Raw genomic sequence first — 19587 nt, 5'->3', positions numbered from 1 at the left:
ACGGCTCATAAACATGAACGATGGGAGCCGAGTCGCGGCTGGGGGGGAGCCGTTCTTTCTGTCGTTCTTTTTTTCCTATGCGTGTTTCACACAGATGCACACAAATTAGCTCCTCGGCGAGACAGAACAGTTATAGGGGGAGGGGCGCACCCAGCGCAGGGGTGCTCCTGCCTAACAGCATGATGATAGTTGTGCACGCATCCTTCACGTGAGTGCTCCAGTGGAAATACACCCTGCATGCCTCTGTCATTGGGTAGGAGCGAAGCCATTACTTGTGCACGCTGCCGTGATAACAATGTTCTTGTGTGGAAGTGTTTGTAGTAAAAGCTGTTTTACACAGAAATTCATTGCAGCCGGCTTTGTTTTTGATGTTTATTTGTGAGTAGGTATTGTATGAATAACATAAGTCAACTTAGCTTTACGCATACACACACTTAAGGTAAATCCAAAATAGTGATGTCACTGTCTAAGCAGAGGGATGTTGTGCAACCCTATGGAATATAGTCCACACGTGACAAATGAGGTAATAATCAATATTTCAGAATAATTCAAACTCAGATATTGGTGTGTGATATCTGAGTTTTAATTATTTGACTACAAATCTCACCTCATCATTCCTCCCAGTGATTATTTCCAGGATAAACTGAGATGCCCCCAAGCTGGCTTCTTAAAACTGACTAAATATTTTAAAAGAGCCAAAAGAGCCGTTCTATTGAACGGCTCTTTGAAAGGAACGGATCGCCAAGATCCGGATCCCCTCAAAGAGCCATAAATCCCATCATTACAGAGACGGCTTGCGCAAACGTGACACAGCAACAGCGAAAAATAAACAAGGAAAATGGCAATACAAATACGATTTTTATTAATGCATACGAATCATGGAAAACAACAGAAATATGTACTTGGGAAGTTTCCTTCTAGATTTTGCTAGTGTGGATTCTTTTAATTATGAAAAATTAAACTATTTGACTCAACAGTTGCAGTGCTACACTAGATTGATTTAAAAAGTGTATTGACATACGAATCAAGCTATATTCTGCATTTATCCCATAAAGAGAAACAGCCCTACTCTTTGCCTGTTACATCATTTTCTGAGCATGACCTGAATGGATTTCATATTTACTTTAAATGCAACCTCTGATACAGTTTTATGGCATGAGAGCATTTTGCAACTAGAGGATGTCAGAAACCACTTCCGATGGTGCAACAGCTGTATAAAGTTTTTTGTCGTATTAACATTAACAAATAACATTCCTCATTGCGTTAGAGAGGTTTAGGAATTTTCTGCACGTAATGACAAACTGGAAGAGTCCAACAAAGCAAGCTGTTCACAATGAACCGAGTGTCTGAAACTTTGGCATTTTTTAAAGGCGAGGTCATGGATGTTACCGCTTTATCAACACCCAATTAACTCTGCATAGTCTGAGTATCAGCCCCAAACATAAAATACTGCAACTTTTCATTTGAATCCTCACATTCTTCCTCCCCTGAATGTTATTCCTGGCGATAGTTCTGCTTTTGAGTTTTCGAGAATACATTTCCTTTATCATGTATGGTATGTCTGAGCCGTCAACCCTGAATTAATTTTAAATTCCTGGCATGCCTTTAACTGCATGCGCCACAAACATATATGAATTGCATTTGACGTTGTGAATTGCAGCTAAACCAATGAAAACCATTAGAAGACTTAATCAGTGTAATGATAGGCTGGTGTCTGTTGGCCATTGGCATCACGCAGCTTTCTATGCCATAAAACAAAGTATGTATGAAACCAAGGGCAAATACTTCTGACTTATACAGGAAGTGAAAATAAGAGGCAGCTGTTTTTGTCACCCACTCAGAGTTGTACAACGGAATCAGTTGCACACTGTCTTACCTGCAGAGAGACAGTATGGCAGTGATCACTGTGAAAGTATACAGTGTAGATCTACACAGACACACACATCTAAGCTCACAGCCAAAAAACTCTGGGCACCATTTACAGAAGAACAAATCAGAAACGTCCTTTCACTTCCATGGGTAAATCAACTTCAATAAAAATAATTTTTACATTTTAACTTCCTTAAACTGGGCCATGCAGTGGTTAGCACTGTTGCCTCACACCTCTGGGACCCGGGTTCGAGTCTCCGCCTGGGTCACATGTGTGTGGAGTTTGTATGTTCCCCCATGTCGTGGTGGGGTTTCCTCCGGGTACTCCAGCTTCCCCCCACAGTCCAAAAACATGCTGAGATTGATTGGAGCTGCCAAATTCCCCATAGCTGTGAATAATGAGTGTGCCCTGCGATGTGTTGGCTACACATCCTGGGTTATTCCCTGCCTTGTGCCTGTAGTTTCTGGGATTGGCTCCAGACCCCACAACTCTGCATAAGATAAGCAGGTGTAGAAAATGGATGGATGGAAGTTAATAAATCTACCCTGTCATATTATGATGTAAAATGCAACATTATATTTCTGGTCGACATTTTTGATATCCAAGTGGTTTTTCCTATAAATGTCCTATAAGTTAATGTTGAGGTATTAATATGGAGTGTAATCAGGAAAAAAAATTACACCATAACAGATCACATTTTTTTTCTGTAATAACTATAGTTATGCTTCAAAAGTAACACATTGGTATCTTTTAAATAATAAATGAAAGGGCTGAATCGTTTTGTCACTGTTCTGCTTTTTTGGTCTGACACTGAAAGCTGACCCACCACTGCGGTACTGGATGGTCTCAGCTGGTGATATCTGCGAACAGGGTCACCTCTCCAAGGGCGACAGCCTTGAACTAAGCAGTCGTGTCCAGTTGGCAAACAAGAAATGTGTCACAAGATGGACACAAATGTTCATTGCCAGCTAGAGGTGAAACAGCGGTGAAGGAATCAGAGTTATTTCTATGGATTTAGCTTATTAAGCTTTTAAATGAACTACGAATGAAGGTTATGTAGAACACTGGATCATTAAAACCCAAGCTGAGAGCACAGGAGGGCGTTCGCCTATATCAGCGGTGTGGGTGGATCCCTGTGTCCCATCGGGCCTTGTACTGAGTTGTGCTGGCAGGGATGGAGTAAGGACTGCCTAGGGTCTGCTTCTGCAGTGCATTTGACACCTCCAGACAAAATCAAAGCTGGCTGCTTAGGAAGAGATGAAAATGAAGAAAAAGTTTGGACAACCCACCTAAGAAGTACGTCCACTTTACTACAAATGAAAATCTACACGAGAGCATTGTAACCCGGCGTACGAGCTGCTGTGCACCGGTACCTACGAGAGTCGCAGGCTTCGCTCTCAGGAAAATCTTTGCCAAGAAACAGCACAGGAAGCCGCAAACCCGTTTGCAAGCCCCGTGAAGTGAGCTCTCAGCTGAACTTTATCCATTATCCGGACCGAAATGCAACTCAGTTTATACTTTAATCCTGCTCTGGAGTGTGACTTGAAATATCTGGTGGCTGTATACGTGCCATGAGACCCAGTAGCTTATGATGATATTCATTTTGGGACATTGGCTTTTATTCCGCCGGACCTTGAGAGACACCCAACGTTCGCACTGTGGCAAGACTCCACTTCATTCCCAAGTCTTCAGGCCTTTCAGGCATCAGAGGATGACCCTGGTATCCGGTTTCCAAGGACCCCCCCGCCCCCTGCCCAACATTGCTCACATGGTCAGTCACACACGCTATAGTGAACACAGTGTGCAGACTGCACCAATGAGAACGGCATGTTGCTACGCTCGATAACTTTGCACACGCCGCAGTGAATGCCAAGTGCACACGGCAGGAATGTGAACATTATGTAAGCAGGTTTTGTGTTGCCTGTGGCCAGTGTGTCTGACCCCTCACCATCGACAGGGCTTCCCCAGAGCTTGTAAAAAAAATGCATAAATTGGTTTGCCTCCCTTGCTCCCCCTGGTGGCCATATCACAGAATCTCGATACAGACCCCACACTCATACAGACTCACATGCATCCAAACGTGCACAATCCATCTAATCCACCTGGCACAGAAGATCATCAACCATATTTACTTATCATATAATGGTGCCTGTATCAATGCTTAGCGCTCTCATTTAGCTAATCAAAACCAAATAAGGATATGATTAAGTGCACTTGATCAAAAGTGGCTTTGGCTTACAGAAGTATTTGAGCAGGAGCACCCCCCCTCCTCTGTGACTGCAGTGGCTTAATACTGGGCTCCATTTCTACAGCTATCCTCAGAAATTTAATGTCTCCCTTTTGGCAGCGCACAGCCTCAGAGACTCGCATGCAAGCACCCTCAGAAGTATATGCAAACAGGTCCCCCCCCCCACACACACACACACACACAAAGCTGTGAGAAGCACCTCCACTTCCACACCTTGACTTCGAAGCCAGATTCCTGGATTCCATGACATAGATCCCTCCTTCTTTTCTACCAGAGCAGATGTTCTCTCTGGAACAGTCCTCGCAGACCTGTGGTCCCTGGCAGCTGTAGTTCCTGCATGAGCCTGAAGGGTAGAACCCTCATCTACCACCTGATTTATTACACATCACTACTGGGATTATTACATCAATGAATAAATGAATGAATCAATCAATTAATTATGATTAACTCACATGCAGGTCTAGTAAAGAACATTCTAGGACCTTCTGGAGCTTCACAAAGTCACCATTCTGGCCAGGGTTCCATAGGCATAAACAGGATCTTTGAAGATGGGGGATTTCTCCACAAACCTCCATCAGAGGTCAGATCCAGGGCCTGGTCATGAAACAAGCATCACCAACGAAGGTCTGCATCCTCATTTTCTACAAAAGTATCCAGTCTTCATGCCACCCCAACTCCCTGCAGCAAGAAAACATCAACGCCAATGTCATTTTAAGCTTCCTCACTGGTCAAACTGGACTGGTTGATGCGCTCCGGGCCTCTCTGCTGAGCCCCATCACAGTGTCCTGCAACATGGAACAAGGAAGTATCATGTCACTGAAATGGTTCTATTCACATAAATTGTTTTCCCACCTGTATGACATCACTGTCTCAACGCCGACTACCCAGAATCTGAAACCACACTACAGCCTGGTCTGGGGACTGTGCTGTCTCCCTAACACTCCCTCGAAAACCCCAATGTCATCCATGCAACTGTACGGTGCTACCTGGATCTCACAGTATTTTGGAAATTTATTCCAGTCTGTAGTTGTGTATGAGGTTGACTGCCAGTCACAAATACACATTGGGGTATTGTGTCTGTCTGAATTTTTGCTAAATTTAAAAAAATTAGGGTACTGTTATTTTAGGAATTTGAAAAAATCTATACAGACGCTCCTCTACTTACGAAACGAGTTACGGCGGTTGGTAACTTGAAATGTTTGTAAGTTGTTATTCAACATCATTTAAGGGTATACGCAAGTACAGAGAACTAGGATGCTGGGAGTACGCACGCTACGCTGATGTATGGTGGGAGCAGCGGGCAGAAGTCGAACTGGGCGGAATTGGTGTGCAGAAAAAAAAAATCTATGTCGCGGACAGGAAACGGGAGCCCAACGAACACAATTTGGACTTACAATCCTCTTCATTCAGTTGTTGAGAAACGATTGGTTCAGAGAGATAGCCAATCAGATTGTAGGTGGGTCCAGTCAATTAGAGGATGTGGGACCAAGACATCTGAGACAGATAGAGAGAGATTGGTTGTCTCTCTGAACCAATCATTTCTCGTTCTGCCCTCAGATCCTTTTTATGTAAGTGAATCTCCCATGAGTGGTAAGCTTGTGCCGAAATTGCAGGAATCTCATGAGGAGGATTATTTTTTAGAAAACCAAAGGAACAAGCCTCCGATGAATAATTATAAATTTCCCCGATTAGTCAAGCTTTCTGTCATGTGTTTGAACTCTCCTTTACATAATTCATGTTTAACACATACTTCCAAACTCATATCGTCTATTAGATACAGAACATATTCATTGTTCCCTGACATATAATTTCCATGTGCTCATCCTAATCCTTTATCTTTGTTCTAGTTACCTACAACATCCGGGAGATCATACTTAATAATGCACAATAAATGGTTTCATGTTTTATATGCTAAATCGGCTTTAAAAGTTCTCTGTTTGCTGAAGCTGATAGTAAGGGTAGCTTTTCTAGATGGGTTAAGGATTAAAGCTTGCACACAAACAGTATATGAAACAGAATACTTAAATATGACATTAAGCTTTATTTAGTTGTCTTTTTCGGGTAATTGAGATATATGTTTGTCATACAGACAGGGAAAATATAAAAAAGTCTTAAGATGAGAAGTATGATTATGAAACATGAAGCACTTAATGGACTGAGGGAACGGCGATGCTTCGCCACACCTTGTGCTCTTTGCTCACCAGATCCCTGTTGGGCTTCAATCTGCTGAGCACGTTGACACTGCTAATGAAATGTTCTTCCCTGCCTGCACTCTAACAGGCCCCTGACTGACTGACTTTGCTGTTTTTGCGTTACGCGCAGATTAATAACATCAACATCATTATCTTTCTCTCTCTCCCTCCTGCATATAGTGTCTGATTCACTCTCTCACTCACACACCATCTCTCTCTGTCTGTCTGTCTGTCTCTCGTCCCTCCCTCTCTCTCTCTCTTCTCTCCCTCCCTCGCTTCTACATTTAGTGTCTCATTCTCTCTCTCCCCCCTCCTTATCCTCCACATATAGCAAGTTACAGCTTGATGTGGAGGGTTACCTGGCAAAGTCCATAAAAACTCCGTTCCGGCTCTCCTCCCAAAGGGACTGCTATTTCGATGGCATCATTAATGTCATGTTTTCCAAGGATGCAAGGCTCAAGATAACGTCTGGATACAGAAGCGTGCCAGGGGAGCCAGGCGGTGAAGGATCCAGACTGCCGATCGCAGTCATTCACTTCGTATTGAGACTGCAGGCTTTCTCAGAAAACTGTTGGAAGTGAACAAAACCTTCCACTTGGTAAGTGCTTTCTCACCTGTGTCTTTCTTTTTGACATAGTACAATAAGAGGGGCAGAAATTTCAACAGTAATAGAGATAAAACAATATTATTCTGTCCCTTTGCAACAGTGGTTTCACTGCTCATAAAACTCCTAGCAAGAATGTTACTTCAGAATATATAATACAAACAAAAGTCTGCAATAAATTTGGAAAAAAACGAACATGCAAACTTCTCTCAAGTCCTATATGAATTAATTAAGAAATACATCAAAACAAATATAGAGAGATGGTGTTAGAGTGGACAGTTAACTTACCTTAGAAGTGCCGAGTATATAATGTGGTGTCATACTCGTACTTTGGAATATAAATTTGACCTAAAAAGAAGGATTCACTGTGATTTTAACAGTAAAGTCACAGATCACATTCGGTACCATGTGATAGTTTGTGATGTATCTAATAGTCAGCAGTGAATAATTACCTGTGCTGGAAGCAGGTACACGTCTCTACAGTAAATGTGGTACAGGTCTTACATCCTTGAGATCCTGTACACTGCCTTCCAGTGCACTATTTGCAGCCAGACCATCAGCTCGTCTGGACCCGGACTTCAGCCCTGAGTAATTTGCACCATGTTCAGTTCCTTCAACATGATGCCGCTTATAACCGTTCTTCCTCTATCATTACAACAATAGATGAGTAACAGGTTACACTACCACCTCCCGTGCAGAGGCATGTGAAGTTACACCAGCATGAGCATGGCAGTTATCTGGTATTAGCCCGTAATTCTTGTATTTATCACTATTATGGAGCCAAGATGAGGGGGTAGTTTAAAGCATCGATTGAATCTGTCAGCTGACTGTGCTGCTCTCTTTCATCACAGATGGCAGTCCCACACAGATAAGGCCATTTCAAAGCCACACCACTATCAAACAGTCCTTCAGCCTTTGTATCCACCTTCTCCCGCCCCCATAGCCTCTCTCTATGCTGCGGTCCTTGACATTTCAGACTCGAAAACATTTAAACGTACCGCCGTCCACGCTCAGACAAGAAACTTCTGTTGGATGGAAAACATCGAATAACTGTGCGTTGGTTGTGAGAAATTTATAATCCTTTGCGATGCCCAAAAAAAGAGCAAAATAATACATTTTCAACTACAGTACACTGTCTCTGTTACCCTGACGTTTTCCCCCCTTTGTACTAGGTGACTTCTGCTGTAGGCATCAGAGGAGGCTTTGGGGCTTCACGGACCCCAAGCTACAGCTGGGTGAAGGACCTGATGAGACTGCCAAGGACTTGATGCCCTAGAGGTGACCTTTTTGCAGTTCAGCCCAATTCATCCTTGACGCTGCATGTAAGAATCCAAGAAGACAGCCCGATATAACTGACGTCAGCAAGAACCTCAAAGAATGGGAGATCCCCGGGACTACTTGGGGGATGACAGCCCGCTGATCACGGCCGCGTACCTGGGGAAGCTGCGGCTGGTGCGGATGTTGGTAGACGGGGGGGCCCAGGTGAACGAGCGCAACCAGAGAGGCGAGACACCCCTGCTGGCAGCCTGTAAGGCCATGCTAAAGGGGGAACAAGCTGGCAGCCTCAGTCTGCGGCTCCTGCAGTATCTGCTGGATAACCATGCCGACCCCAACAGCCAGGACAAGGCCGGGCGCACGGCCCTCATGTACGCATGCATGGGACGGGCAGGACCTGAGGTGGCCACAGCGTTAGTTCAGGCAGGGGCCGACCCCAGCATGGAGGATTACACAGGGGCCTCGTCGCTGGTCTACGCCATCAATGCCCGAGACCAGGCCACGCTCCAGGTTCTGCTGGATGCCTGTCGGGAGGGCGGGCGTGACATCATCATCATCGCCACAGAGCTGAGTGCCGGGGGACGCCCCATCACCCGCCGCTACCTGAACGTGTTGCCCTCGCCGGACACCTCGCCAGTGTCCTGCATGTCCCCGTCCGAGATCGAGCTCAAGACCGGCTCGCCAGGTTCGGAAGCTGAGGGCGGAGGGACGATTTTTGACTTCAGAGCCACGGGGACTGGGGAGGATGACGCCCGCCGGCTACGCTCGGAGCCCTGTCTCGCCATCCACAACCTGGCACACCTGCGTAGCTCCTACACAGAAGGCATCCGGCGGCAGGCCACGCAGGAAGTGTCAGACAGAGAGGACGAGAAAGAAGCCAAGCACTTCCTGTCACCTGAGCTGCCTACTTATGCAGGAGGCCGGAGGTGGTCCCTCCACACCCTGGGTGGCCAAGCTTGGGAGCATTGTGAGGCTGCTAAAGGCAGGCCGAGCCTGACAAGGCCAGCACACAGGGGACCTCCAGAGACACTCTCCCTCCCCAGCAATGCCCCATTCCTAGGCAGGAGGAACACACTGCCAGCCCTGCAGGACCAGCATCTGCTCCAGCTGCCCTCCTTGACCATTCCCCGTCGCACCTCTGACTCCCAGCTACGAGCTCCTTCGCCAGGCTCCCCAGGGCCCCCTGACCCAGGCGTGACGTGGAAGTTTCCAGAGGCTCCAGCACTCAAGTCTCCAGCGAGGATTGGCTTCCTGCCTCCAATCCCTGCCAGCGCCACTCAACCCCTGGCAGCCCCCGGTCCCCCACAGGCGACTCCCCAAGGGGGCCAGCGAGGCAGAAGGCCACGGCGCCACTCCATACAGCTGGAGCGAGATGATTCACAAGACATCCTCACACTCTGAGGGTCTGAAAGGAACTTCGGAGATTGAAGTCCTCGCAAGTGAGGCTGAGAGGGATATCCTATATGAGACGCAGAAATAAAGTCAACATCGATTTAGGCAGATGGGGGGAACCTAATAACAACAAAGAATAGCAATGAGGGTGTCTTGATTGGAACCACTTTTGGAAAAATAAGCTAAAATCTATTAAAATCTTTATTTTGAGATGAAACAGATGATGTCATCCCGAAGTTAGCGAATGCCCCCGATGGCCAGCTGGATGGCAGCACCTGCAGTCAATGGCTCATTGTACCTAAAGTATCAGTTCATGGCTGTTTTACTTGCATAGAAATGTTCTGAGGGCAGACGGAAAAATGATTGGTTCAGAGAGATAACCAATCAGATTGTAGAGGAAGTGGGGCCAAGACATCTGATTGTTTGATCCTACTTCCTCTGGTTGCTTGGACCCACCTCCTCTATCTCATTGGTTCAGAGAGAGAACCAATCATTTTTTTTTGTAAGTAAAACTCCCACAAGCAAAGTATCAGGAGGCAGGGATCCAGTCACGTCGTCTCACAGTATTAGTTTGGTTCCTTATGCTAGTTAATGTAAACAATGTTTACACACAACCATTTTAAAGCAGCAGAGTAGTGAACCATGTAGGGTGAGAAAACTTGTATCAGAGGTGGATTTATTCCCACGAAAAGCCACATGGAGAGTGGTTTCATAAGCGCTGAAAACAAAACAGAGTTGTATGGTAATAGAAGCTGTTGTTTTTATTTGACTTTAAATATGTATCTACATTGAAGGGACACTGGCAAGGGGAAAAAAATACATTTATCAGATGCAGATTCTTTTTTCCCATGTTCGTCAATAAGCAACTTCTTCAGTCTAAAGAAAAATTTACAATAAGGAAACATACAAAGAACTTTAATTATTAACTACACGAGACACTCATGTCCTTAAGAAAAGGATCTTTTCTACCCTACCATGAAATACAAAGCAAACCCCGAAGACCGACTGCTTCATACCCAATACTGCCGTCTCTTCAGAAAGGTCAACAACGGGCCAGGAAATGTGCCCCCTCCCATCCCTTCAGAAACACCTCCTAATGTTACAGTATTATACATCACGATAAAAATACAGAAATGGCCAACATTGTCATTATGTATGCGTAGAGGAACAGTCAGTGAGACTCGAATCTGTACAAGAGTATTTCTGGGGAAAACAGCATGGAGACAGGCTCCTACCTTCTCACACGCTAGTATTACACTAAAACGAGGGGATTTTTTTCTTCCTTTTTACATTTTGTTTTAAATAGATTTTTTAAAAAATCCTTCATATTAAAAGACAGCAATGTGTGGTCCCTGGTTGCTTCAGACTATGTTTGCGTGATGCGATAGTCGGGTGGGCAGTGACACGAGCAGTCGAAGGAAGAGCGGACGGCTGTGTGGAGACCACCGTCATCCCGACACAGACCGCCGTCACCCCGACACAGACCGCAAGCCTCCACAGTCTCCTCACGCTTTGGTGTGATGGGTCCGGCGTTTCCAGCTCAAACTCATCGCTGTTTTTTCCCCCCTTTACTGTAAATTCATCAACTCCCTTAGATTCAAAATTTCAGCCACCTCTTGACTTGTTTTAAAAAAAAAAATAAATCACATAAGACAAAATAATATTCAGGGCACCAATATTATGGCCATTTAATGCAATATTCGGTCACTGAATGTTGTCGCCTTTACAATTGTGGATCTGGTAGAGCAGCTAAATAAAAAGCACATCGTCTCTGAATAAAATCCCAGGAATTTGTCACCCCCAATCTGCACATTATTTTTTGGAGTCGTATTCATTGGTAGTGACATATCAAAACATGTCAATATCAAAATGCATTTTACAGTATTTACATACCACAACGAATAAAATAAAAACCGGGAGCAGGACACTGGTGAGAGCAGGCGTACTCGGCTGTGGCAGAGCCTGGCGGCACAGAGGGCGGCTTAAGGTCAGTCACTGCAGCTCTTCACACGAAACCGATCTGACTGGCACTCGGAGCTCCGCAAGACTCTAACACCTGGCCAGGCAGGGGTCACGAAAGTCATTCCTAAGGGAGGGAGGGACACGGGGCACAAGGGCACCAGCCATGTCGAAACTCACGACAGAAGGTCATTGGGCGGAGCCAGCGACCGAGGTGGCCGGAGACCACGTGACTACCAACTATGTGCAGATCGAAGTAGCATCTTCCCCATGAAATATTTCATGAACATGAGAGGTGCCAAGAAAAAAAAAAAATAAGCCCTGGATTCCATGTCAGAACAAGTTTCCCCACTTACAGCTGTGAGTGGCCCAGTGGAGCCTCCTATGGGCAGGAATGAGGCTGCCTGAGGCTCCTGGGCAGATAAGCCAGCACAAACTGGCAGTGAGCTACCGTAACCTGCTGTGGTGCCTTTTACTCGGCCCAAGCAAAAGCAGTGGCCTAGGAACACAACGCAGTGGAAGGATCATCTTCCAGTTACGAATGGGAGCAAAGTGCTCGGCCCGGACAAAACCATGAATAAAAGTCTTAGCTAAAATAACTCGGGACACTTCAGTCCCACTGACGCTGGCTAGTTTCTCTACAGACCAAAGTACACAGCAGGGTTTTTTTAAATTGGTTGGCAATAAAACTCATCAGGTCGGGTGACCCCTTATGTCACCGAGGACCTCATGCAGTCGGAGCTCTGCTACTGCAAAACCAGGATGGAGAACGGAGGCAAAATGGAGACAAAAAGAAACACACATGCAGACCCCAGACAGAGACCAAACGAAAGGCAGTGATTTCTAGGGGGTAAAGGGGAGACGGCTGGGCCTCAGGACATCATACGCAAAACAGTCAGACAAGATGCACATCTCTACTGAAATGTACTGATGTCCCAGACAAGTCAATGTAGATAATCAGTCAGATGGCATGTTAGAGTAATACTATTTAAACATGAACCCTGCACAAGACAAGTGGTCTGGACATAAACCCAAACTGCTGATCACAAAATAGGACACTGTATAAAATCCCTTTGTACGCGTCTCATAAAATTTCAAGGTCACGTTAAAAACCTAGTCTACAGTACCGAACCACTGGGTCTGGACCTGGATGGAAATGAGGGGCGTGTCTACGGCTGCGAGGGGCGTGTCTACGGCTGCGAGGGGCGTGTCTACGGCAGCAGGAAGCAGTCCCACTTGGCTCTGTGTAATAGGGGTCTAAGAAACCAGGCAGCATTTGCAGGGAATCAATAAATGAAGATGAATGACTACCTTTTCCAGAGGTCAAGTAAACAGAGTCCATTGTGCATCTGGAGGGTGTGCTTATTTGACCGTCTTATGGGGATACATCGTGCCCTCCCGAAGATAAAATAATAATAATAAAAAAAAAAATTAAAGCTAATCATTACAATATCAATAATAAAATAACAATATTCATCGTACAATACATACACAGTACAACTCAGAAAATATTTTCTTGCCCAATACAACACAAGTTCCTTCTCAGTTCGTGTGTACAAATGAATTTAATGAGGTGCATTTGGGCCTCCTGGACCAGCTGCTCTGTTCAGAGGTCCAGAAGTATGATGAAGCCAGAGGAGAGAACCCCCGATGCACGGCGTGGGGGCGCCGGTTCTGCCCTTCTGGTTTTCTCCAAAGCCTTACTGGTCCAGGCTGCTCAAGAAGCCTGGGAGGCAAGCGGAGTCAGAGAGGAAGCCTTTCCTCTGCTGCGGAGTCGGCTTCCTACCATTGGTGGAGGCCATTTTGCACGCAGCGGTTTGGACTGGCTTGGCGCGAGTCCTGTGCTCCAGGGCCATCCCTGGGGGCTATGCAAGGCATCCCCGAGGAAAGGGGGGAGGGTCGATGGGGGTGACGCAGAGTCCATTGGGTGGGAGTGTAAGGGACGGGACCAAGGACAGGAGTGGTGGGTGAGGTGTAAAAAGTAAAAATAAAGAATAAAAATAAAGGGTAATAATGAAAAATCACACACTCATCGTCATGTTGGGTGAATACTGGAAAGAGAAGAGGGGAAGGGGTAAGAAAGATGAGAGGGGAGATTGTTTTTATTTTGCTGGTGAAGATAACTAAAGATCACTGTCTAAGCGCTTTGTGGCACTTAGCTCTACATGGAAAAAGCCACCTGATGTAGCCAGCCAATCAAAACGAGCCCATTCCTACAGCACCTGCTCACTGACAAAATGTAAGGCTGACACTTTTCTTGATGGGGCACAAACAATATAGTATTATGCTATTAAATATGTATTAATTCTCCAGAAAGTCTTAGTTACATACTGATCTCATGATAATTCATCTTTGATGAACAGGCGCATGTTTTATCTAAAAGTAGTTACTATATTTGTCACTGTATGTTAATTCTGTAAAACTACTGAAGGAACAAGTACAACACAGATTAAATACTTATATTTGTTCACTGTTAATGAATCGTGATACATGTTTTATCTCAAGGAGCAATTACATTTGTTCCCAATTTGTACTTCAGTAGTAACTAAGTATTTGTGCTCCATCAGGTAAGGTGTTACCGGAGAACAGGGTTTCACATGCACAGCTCCTGTAGGTCCCCACATGGTCAAAGCCACGCGAGCTGCGTCATGCAGCACTGACTGAGAGCACAGACATAAGACTGGAATCTAAACAGGCATAAATATGGCAAGGATTTCTTTTTTTGCCCAACCCCACAAGATTCATTAACGAGGCTCCCCTCGCAGATCCTGTCCTCTGTGAAGCCATGTGGAAGATGCTCTTCAGGAGTGTGCTGGGCAGGGGAGTGGGGGCAGCATCCCTTTAACAATAGTGACGAACAAATGAAGCTCCATGAACCATTTGCTGTATTTTCTGATCCCACTAGATGGCGCTCTTGGTTTGCTTTGGGGTATGCCTTGAGCCCTTTTATGAACAGAGAGCACCATCTAGTGGAATCAGAAAATACTACAAAATGGTTCATGAAGTTTCATTTTGTTGTCACTACTTAATGGCGCCCCATGCCCATTCAAGTGCTATGACTGCAGGGGTTAAGCTTGTGGGTAAATGAACCAGGGAAATGGGGTGGGGGTGGGGGGGGGAGCTCTACTCACACTTTCACTTTGGAATGGGTTGAGGAAGTTGCCGGTCATCTCCCCGTCGTCACGCGGTGTGCCGGGGGGGTTGTTCATGCCCGCCATGTTGTTGGGAGAGTTCTGTCATTGTTGGGGAAGGTGGTACAGTGTAACACTGTAGTTAATTAACGATTCTTGAATTTGTTTCCTATATGAGGTGATAGTGCCAAAGAGAGTGGGAGTACAATGCAACATGCTGCATAAAATTAACATTAAAGTGAGCATCAGGATTTCTCTCTCACCTTTGGCAACCCATCCATGTCACCTGATCCTATGAAGAAAAAAAAGAAGGAAATTTCACTTTTGAACTCAAACAAGACCTTATCAACAGGCACTAACACCTGAGCTGAATTAAGAGTGTGATTCCCACAAACCTCCTGCAGATGGTGCTCATTCACATTTAACACGAATGGCCAAAAAGTATACGGACATGCAAAACTAATCCAAAATGATGGGATGATTAGCCTTATTCTGTATTTCCACTTTAGATTAAGATTGAACTGTGTCTTGAATAACTGGAATACAAAGTTAGCCAACATAATAGAAGCCTGTAATTTCAGTCTGACAGCAGAGGAACACTGTATGACAGAGGAACCACCGCTGGGCCGCCAGCTCACCCAGTGACCCGTTCATGTGGTGCGGCTCCATGCTGCCCATTCCTCCCATCGGGCCATCAGGACCGGGCCCCATTGGGAACTGCAACACAGGCAGAGGTCAGAGCACCGCACAAGCTCCAAGCACCACCATTCGGTGCTCATTTGCATGCTATTTACATATCATTTTCAAGTCATTTACATATTACGCTTCATTCATCCGGCTCTCCGCTCTCCTTCCCCCACAGTGTTTTACGTTGCCATTGTCATGGCAACAGGAGCACAGAAGCACCCAATGAGGCTCCTCCAGAGTTAGTATCTCATTACAGATACACGAATGTGAGAAATGCCTTTAGGGAAGCTGCCGTTCTCCATCGCTCAGGGAGACGGGCAGTCTCCAGTGCGATGAGCAGATGACCAGTGCTGACCAATCACGCGCCTGCCCAAGAGGGAACTCACATTGGGCCTGTTGCCCCCTGGGCCGATGGGATTCATCATGGTATAGATGTTCTCACTGGAGTTCGTAGAGTCTGGCGAGAGACCACATGTGGGTATTAGAATTTCACAAAATATGATTTCTAAAATATCCCATTTCACAAAGTCCTACAATTTACTGCCACCTACAAATGTCAAGACTGGTTAATGACACATAAAGCAGATTGGGGGAACTGCGTCTGGAGACGCATGGCTACAGGTCAAGGAGAGACAGACCTCCGGGGCTCGGCATGATGGGAGTTCCTGGTGGGCCTCCACCCCCCGGGGGGCCCTGAAAGACAGCGAGGAAGGTCACAGCCACACAAACACCTCCAGAAACCAGCACCACCTCCCAGACAAAGGAGCTCAATGACTCCATCAGCATGCAGGCCAGATACTATAAGAGTGATGAAGACTAGCGGCACAGCGCACCGAGAGGACGCTGTTCAATGTGACGCTTCAAGTCCACTGCGGTTCAGTCCCAATTAAATTTGATTTGTGACTAATGGCATCACTGCCTTAACAGCGTTCTGAAGTAACGCTAATGTCAGTCAGGCTTCGCTTCCTTAGTAAACTGCATTTTGCTGCCAGTCCTGTAGGCCTCGCGACGGAGAACCTTCTCTGCTGCTCTTTGTATTTGCGCTTTAGACCTCGACCACTATGCAAAGTGAAGCAGGACGCTATGGCAGCAAGCCTGATCGGCCGTCATTTTCTCCACTGTTGCTTTCGGTTGGTATAAGACACATCCGATATGCAAGGCCACACATTTTTATATCACTGTTTAAGGATCAGATTAATGTTAAGGATCAGAGTAATGGGTGCAAAGCCACTTCTTGGCTGATACGCAAGCCCAAATTATTAGCTACCACGCCATCTGCTGGCCACAAGAATATAACATGAATAAGTAGCACTCACCACATAATTTCCTGGAGAAGAGGAGGAGTACGCTATCTGGGGGGGGGGGGGGGGGGGGGGGGAGAACATAGTTAGCATCCTCAGGGCATCTTATAACAGCCATGGACTGAAGCCTTTTCTACATAGTTCAAAATAAAGCAAAGCCAAACACATACACACACACAAAAAGTAGCACATAAGCACAGGAACGAGACGACAGACATACCGAATTTGCATTAGGGTTGGGCCAAGGACCTCGTCCTCCAGGACCCCTGAAAGAGCAATCAGACTAAGGAGGCCTGCCTTCAAAACAGCATCCTCTAATAACATCACCACCCGCAAATTAATCCAGACACAGCATTAATCCAAGCTGAACCTCTCAATGGATCTCAGGGGAGAAGACTGGGAGGACACTGCCCCCTGCAGGAGCGGAACAGTACTTACATGTTCATCCCTGGCATGCCCGGCCCACCCAGCGAGTTGGGAGGGGGGCGCATCCCACCGTAGTTCTACACAGAGACAGCAGACACAAAACGCAAACATATAATCAGGATTTCTGTTCGTGAGTGAGAGCAGCAGGACTGATGCAATCTTAAAACTTTTCATGCAGATACTCCAACTACTGACAGCAAAAAACTCCAGGCAGAATGATCAGAGGATGGAGCAAATAGGATTATGGACACAGTTCAAGGTACATATGGTGGTAAACACTTTGCGTTAAGGGCCACGCCTACCTGGGGGCCCATGCCTCCCATCCCACGTGGGGGGTTCATGCGCATTGGACCTCCCATGTTTGGATGCCCTGCAAGATGGGGGCCAAGGGTGGGAGGGATTGTTAATTTCACACAGAAGCAAGAAGAGTCGTCATTTATCCCTCTATCTAAACCGTATCCCCATCCACCAATCACAGATCACCTTGGGGCCTGGTTGGGTCCAAGCTGTTGGGAAGAAGAGGCTGAGACCCTGGGACTCCAACAGGGGGCTGCAGGGAACCAGGATAAAGAGATTTCACCCTCTCACCTTGTTATGGCACCAGTACATTCAGGATCTTACACTCCTTCACTACGTGAATGTGTGAGCGTAAATGCCAGGGAGGAGACGCTGTACCTGGTTTGGCATGCGGAGGGAGGGGCGGGGCCCCCCAGGGTACCTCGGAGACATGAAAGGCTACAAGTGCAGAGGAACAGAAATTTAAAAATACATACAGTAAACAGGGCAGGTGTTCCCTTTCTGCTGAAATCTCGTAAGATCAGCGCTATGACAAGCCAATGTCAAAACAAGGTCTGCCAGCAGGGGGTGCCAGAGAGGCGGAAAACAAGATCTAAACGTATCTGCGCAGGCAAACGGGGAGATCCCTCCAAAACAAAACCGCCTTTTAAGTGAACCGGCAGGCAGTGGGAGTCTATGAGGGCTCTGTGCCGCTGACTGGGTGAGAATGTGGCCCGGCTGGCTGCCGCAGCGCTGAAGGGGCTGTCTGGTTGTGCACTGTAAGAGACCCTCGGGGGAACGACACTGAGGAGCCGTACCCGGGACTGGCAGTCTGGGTAACTGCATTCAGGTCTATTCACGAGTGCATATTGACACACTTAGACAAGCGGGGGGGGGGGATACAGGCTTTCACAGCTAATTGGAGAGATGACACTCGTTTTGGGGTAAGTGGGAAGCCAGCAGGAAAAACAGTTACATAATGAGTTGGGGGATGAGGGGGAAACGGCAGATTCTCATCTAACTCCTGGCTTCTCAGGTGGGGGGGGGGGGGGGGGGGGGGAGAGAGAGAGAGAGAGAGAGAGAGAGAGAGAGAGAGAGAGAGAGGGCGAGCACACACTGCAGGTGATGGGGCGTGCTGATGGCCCGTGCTGCCCCTACCTGTCCGTGGGAGCCCATCATGGGGTTGCTGGGGTTGTGTGGCGGGGGCTGAGCGTGCGGAGACGGCTGGGACCCGGGGGGACCCTGCAAGGGGGGGGGGAGAGCAGAGGGGCAATGAGATTCCAGCTTCCACGCGCTGCCAGCATCGATTTACGCTGTAACCTAAAATCCAGTGTTAATCATGTAAACGAGGGGATATTGTAAAGGGGCCGGGATATTGCAGTTCTGACACAGAGACCTGCCTCTCCTGCAGGCCTGATGCACGTTGATCCAGTTTGCAGGCCCGCACTTCCAGGTCAGCCCGGGGCTGAAACCGACCCGGGTACCGAGAAAACAGACACAACCAAGAGGCTTGTATGCCCCCTCCCCTCCCCCGTTTTGCCGTAACATCCCTGAAGGCAGGTTTCCAAATTGACCAATCACCTTAGAGAAGACAAACATGGGAGCCCGGGCATTAAGCTGTGCAATAAGAACCACTTTCCAGCCAGCTGCAGAAATTACAGGTCGGCATCCAACTGCAACTTCATCACTCCACCCCAGTTCATTTCCCTGACAGGCCCCAGAAACTGGTGACATGTAAAAGGGACAGCATGTCTGGAGGGGGGGAAACCAAGGTAACATCCGTCCACCACAAGGGGGCAGTGTGTCACCGTCAACTGAGCGCCAAGTCACACAAACACCCATTGCGGTACTACAGTCCCAGCAGATCAGCATGCCATACATTCATTGTTACTTCTCATACACACATACAATGCAGCACCAGCTTTCACTGAAAAAGCTTTTAATGGCCACAGCATATACACAACCAAAGTCTTGAACCATCTCATGTGCATAAGCATCGATTGCAGTTTAAATGAACTAAATACTTAACACACCTCATATCATTTTTCCAGCCAGTTCTACTGAAGAGAAATTTGAAAATATGAAGGTATAGACTGCCAACAGGTGAGGAAGATCTGCTCTGACCGACCACCAATCATCATCTTCGACTTTGAAGGACACACTGCACATAACCTTCCTTAAATACCACTGCAATGTTGCTATATTTCTAACAGCAGAAGATCGATA

At 46.8% G+C, this 19587-nt stretch overlaps 2 protein-coding genes across 2 annotated transcripts in view; one reads left to right on the top strand and one right to left on the bottom strand.

Moving 5' to 3' along the window:
• Nucleotides 1–6777: 6777 nt before the first annotated feature.
• LOC125716530 (ankyrin repeat domain-containing protein 34C) lies at nucleotides 6778–10323 on the top strand. The gene is made up of 2 exons (XM_048988942.1): nucleotides 6778–6908; nucleotides 8087–10323. Exon 2 carries the CDS (start codon nucleotides 8292–8294, stop codon nucleotides 9588–9590), a length of 1299 nt encoding a protein of 432 aa, XP_048844899.1. The 5' UTR covers nucleotides 6778–6908; nucleotides 8087–8291; the 3' UTR covers nucleotides 9591–10323.
• zgc:110158 (uncharacterized protein LOC553590 homolog) overlaps nucleotides 10317–19587 on the bottom strand; it is a 35925-nt gene continuing 26654 nt past the window's right edge. Inside the window, exons 6-18 of the mRNA XM_048988973.1 lie at nucleotides 18520–18603; nucleotides 17761–17820; nucleotides 17569–17635; nucleotides 17388–17455; nucleotides 17098–17162; nucleotides 16880–16925; nucleotides 16675–16710; nucleotides 15997–16051; nucleotides 15745–15815; nucleotides 15310–15388; nucleotides 14935–14963; nucleotides 14672–14773; nucleotides 10317–13591 (exon numbers count right to left, since the gene is read on the bottom strand). Of these exons, the coding sequence (XP_048844930.1) occupies nucleotides 13562–13591; nucleotides 14672–14773; nucleotides 14935–14963; nucleotides 15310–15388; nucleotides 15745–15815; nucleotides 15997–16051; nucleotides 16675–16710; nucleotides 16880–16925; nucleotides 17098–17162; nucleotides 17388–17455; nucleotides 17569–17635; nucleotides 17761–17820; nucleotides 18520–18603 (792 nt within the window). The 3' untranslated portion in view covers nucleotides 10317–13561. The remainder of the gene's footprint in view (nucleotides 13592–14671; nucleotides 14774–14934; nucleotides 14964–15309; nucleotides 15389–15744; nucleotides 15816–15996; nucleotides 16052–16674; nucleotides 16711–16879; nucleotides 16926–17097; nucleotides 17163–17387; nucleotides 17456–17568; nucleotides 17636–17760; nucleotides 17821–18519; nucleotides 18604–19587) is intronic.

The sequence above is a fragment of the Brienomyrus brachyistius genome, chromosome 21, assembly GCF_023856365.1.
Source record: "Brienomyrus brachyistius isolate T26 chromosome 21, BBRACH_0.4, whole genome shotgun sequence".
In the NCBI taxonomy this organism is placed as follows: Eukaryota; Metazoa; Chordata; class Actinopteri; order Osteoglossiformes; family Mormyridae; genus Brienomyrus; species Brienomyrus brachyistius.
This window is presented reverse-complemented; position numbering and strand designations above follow the sequence as displayed.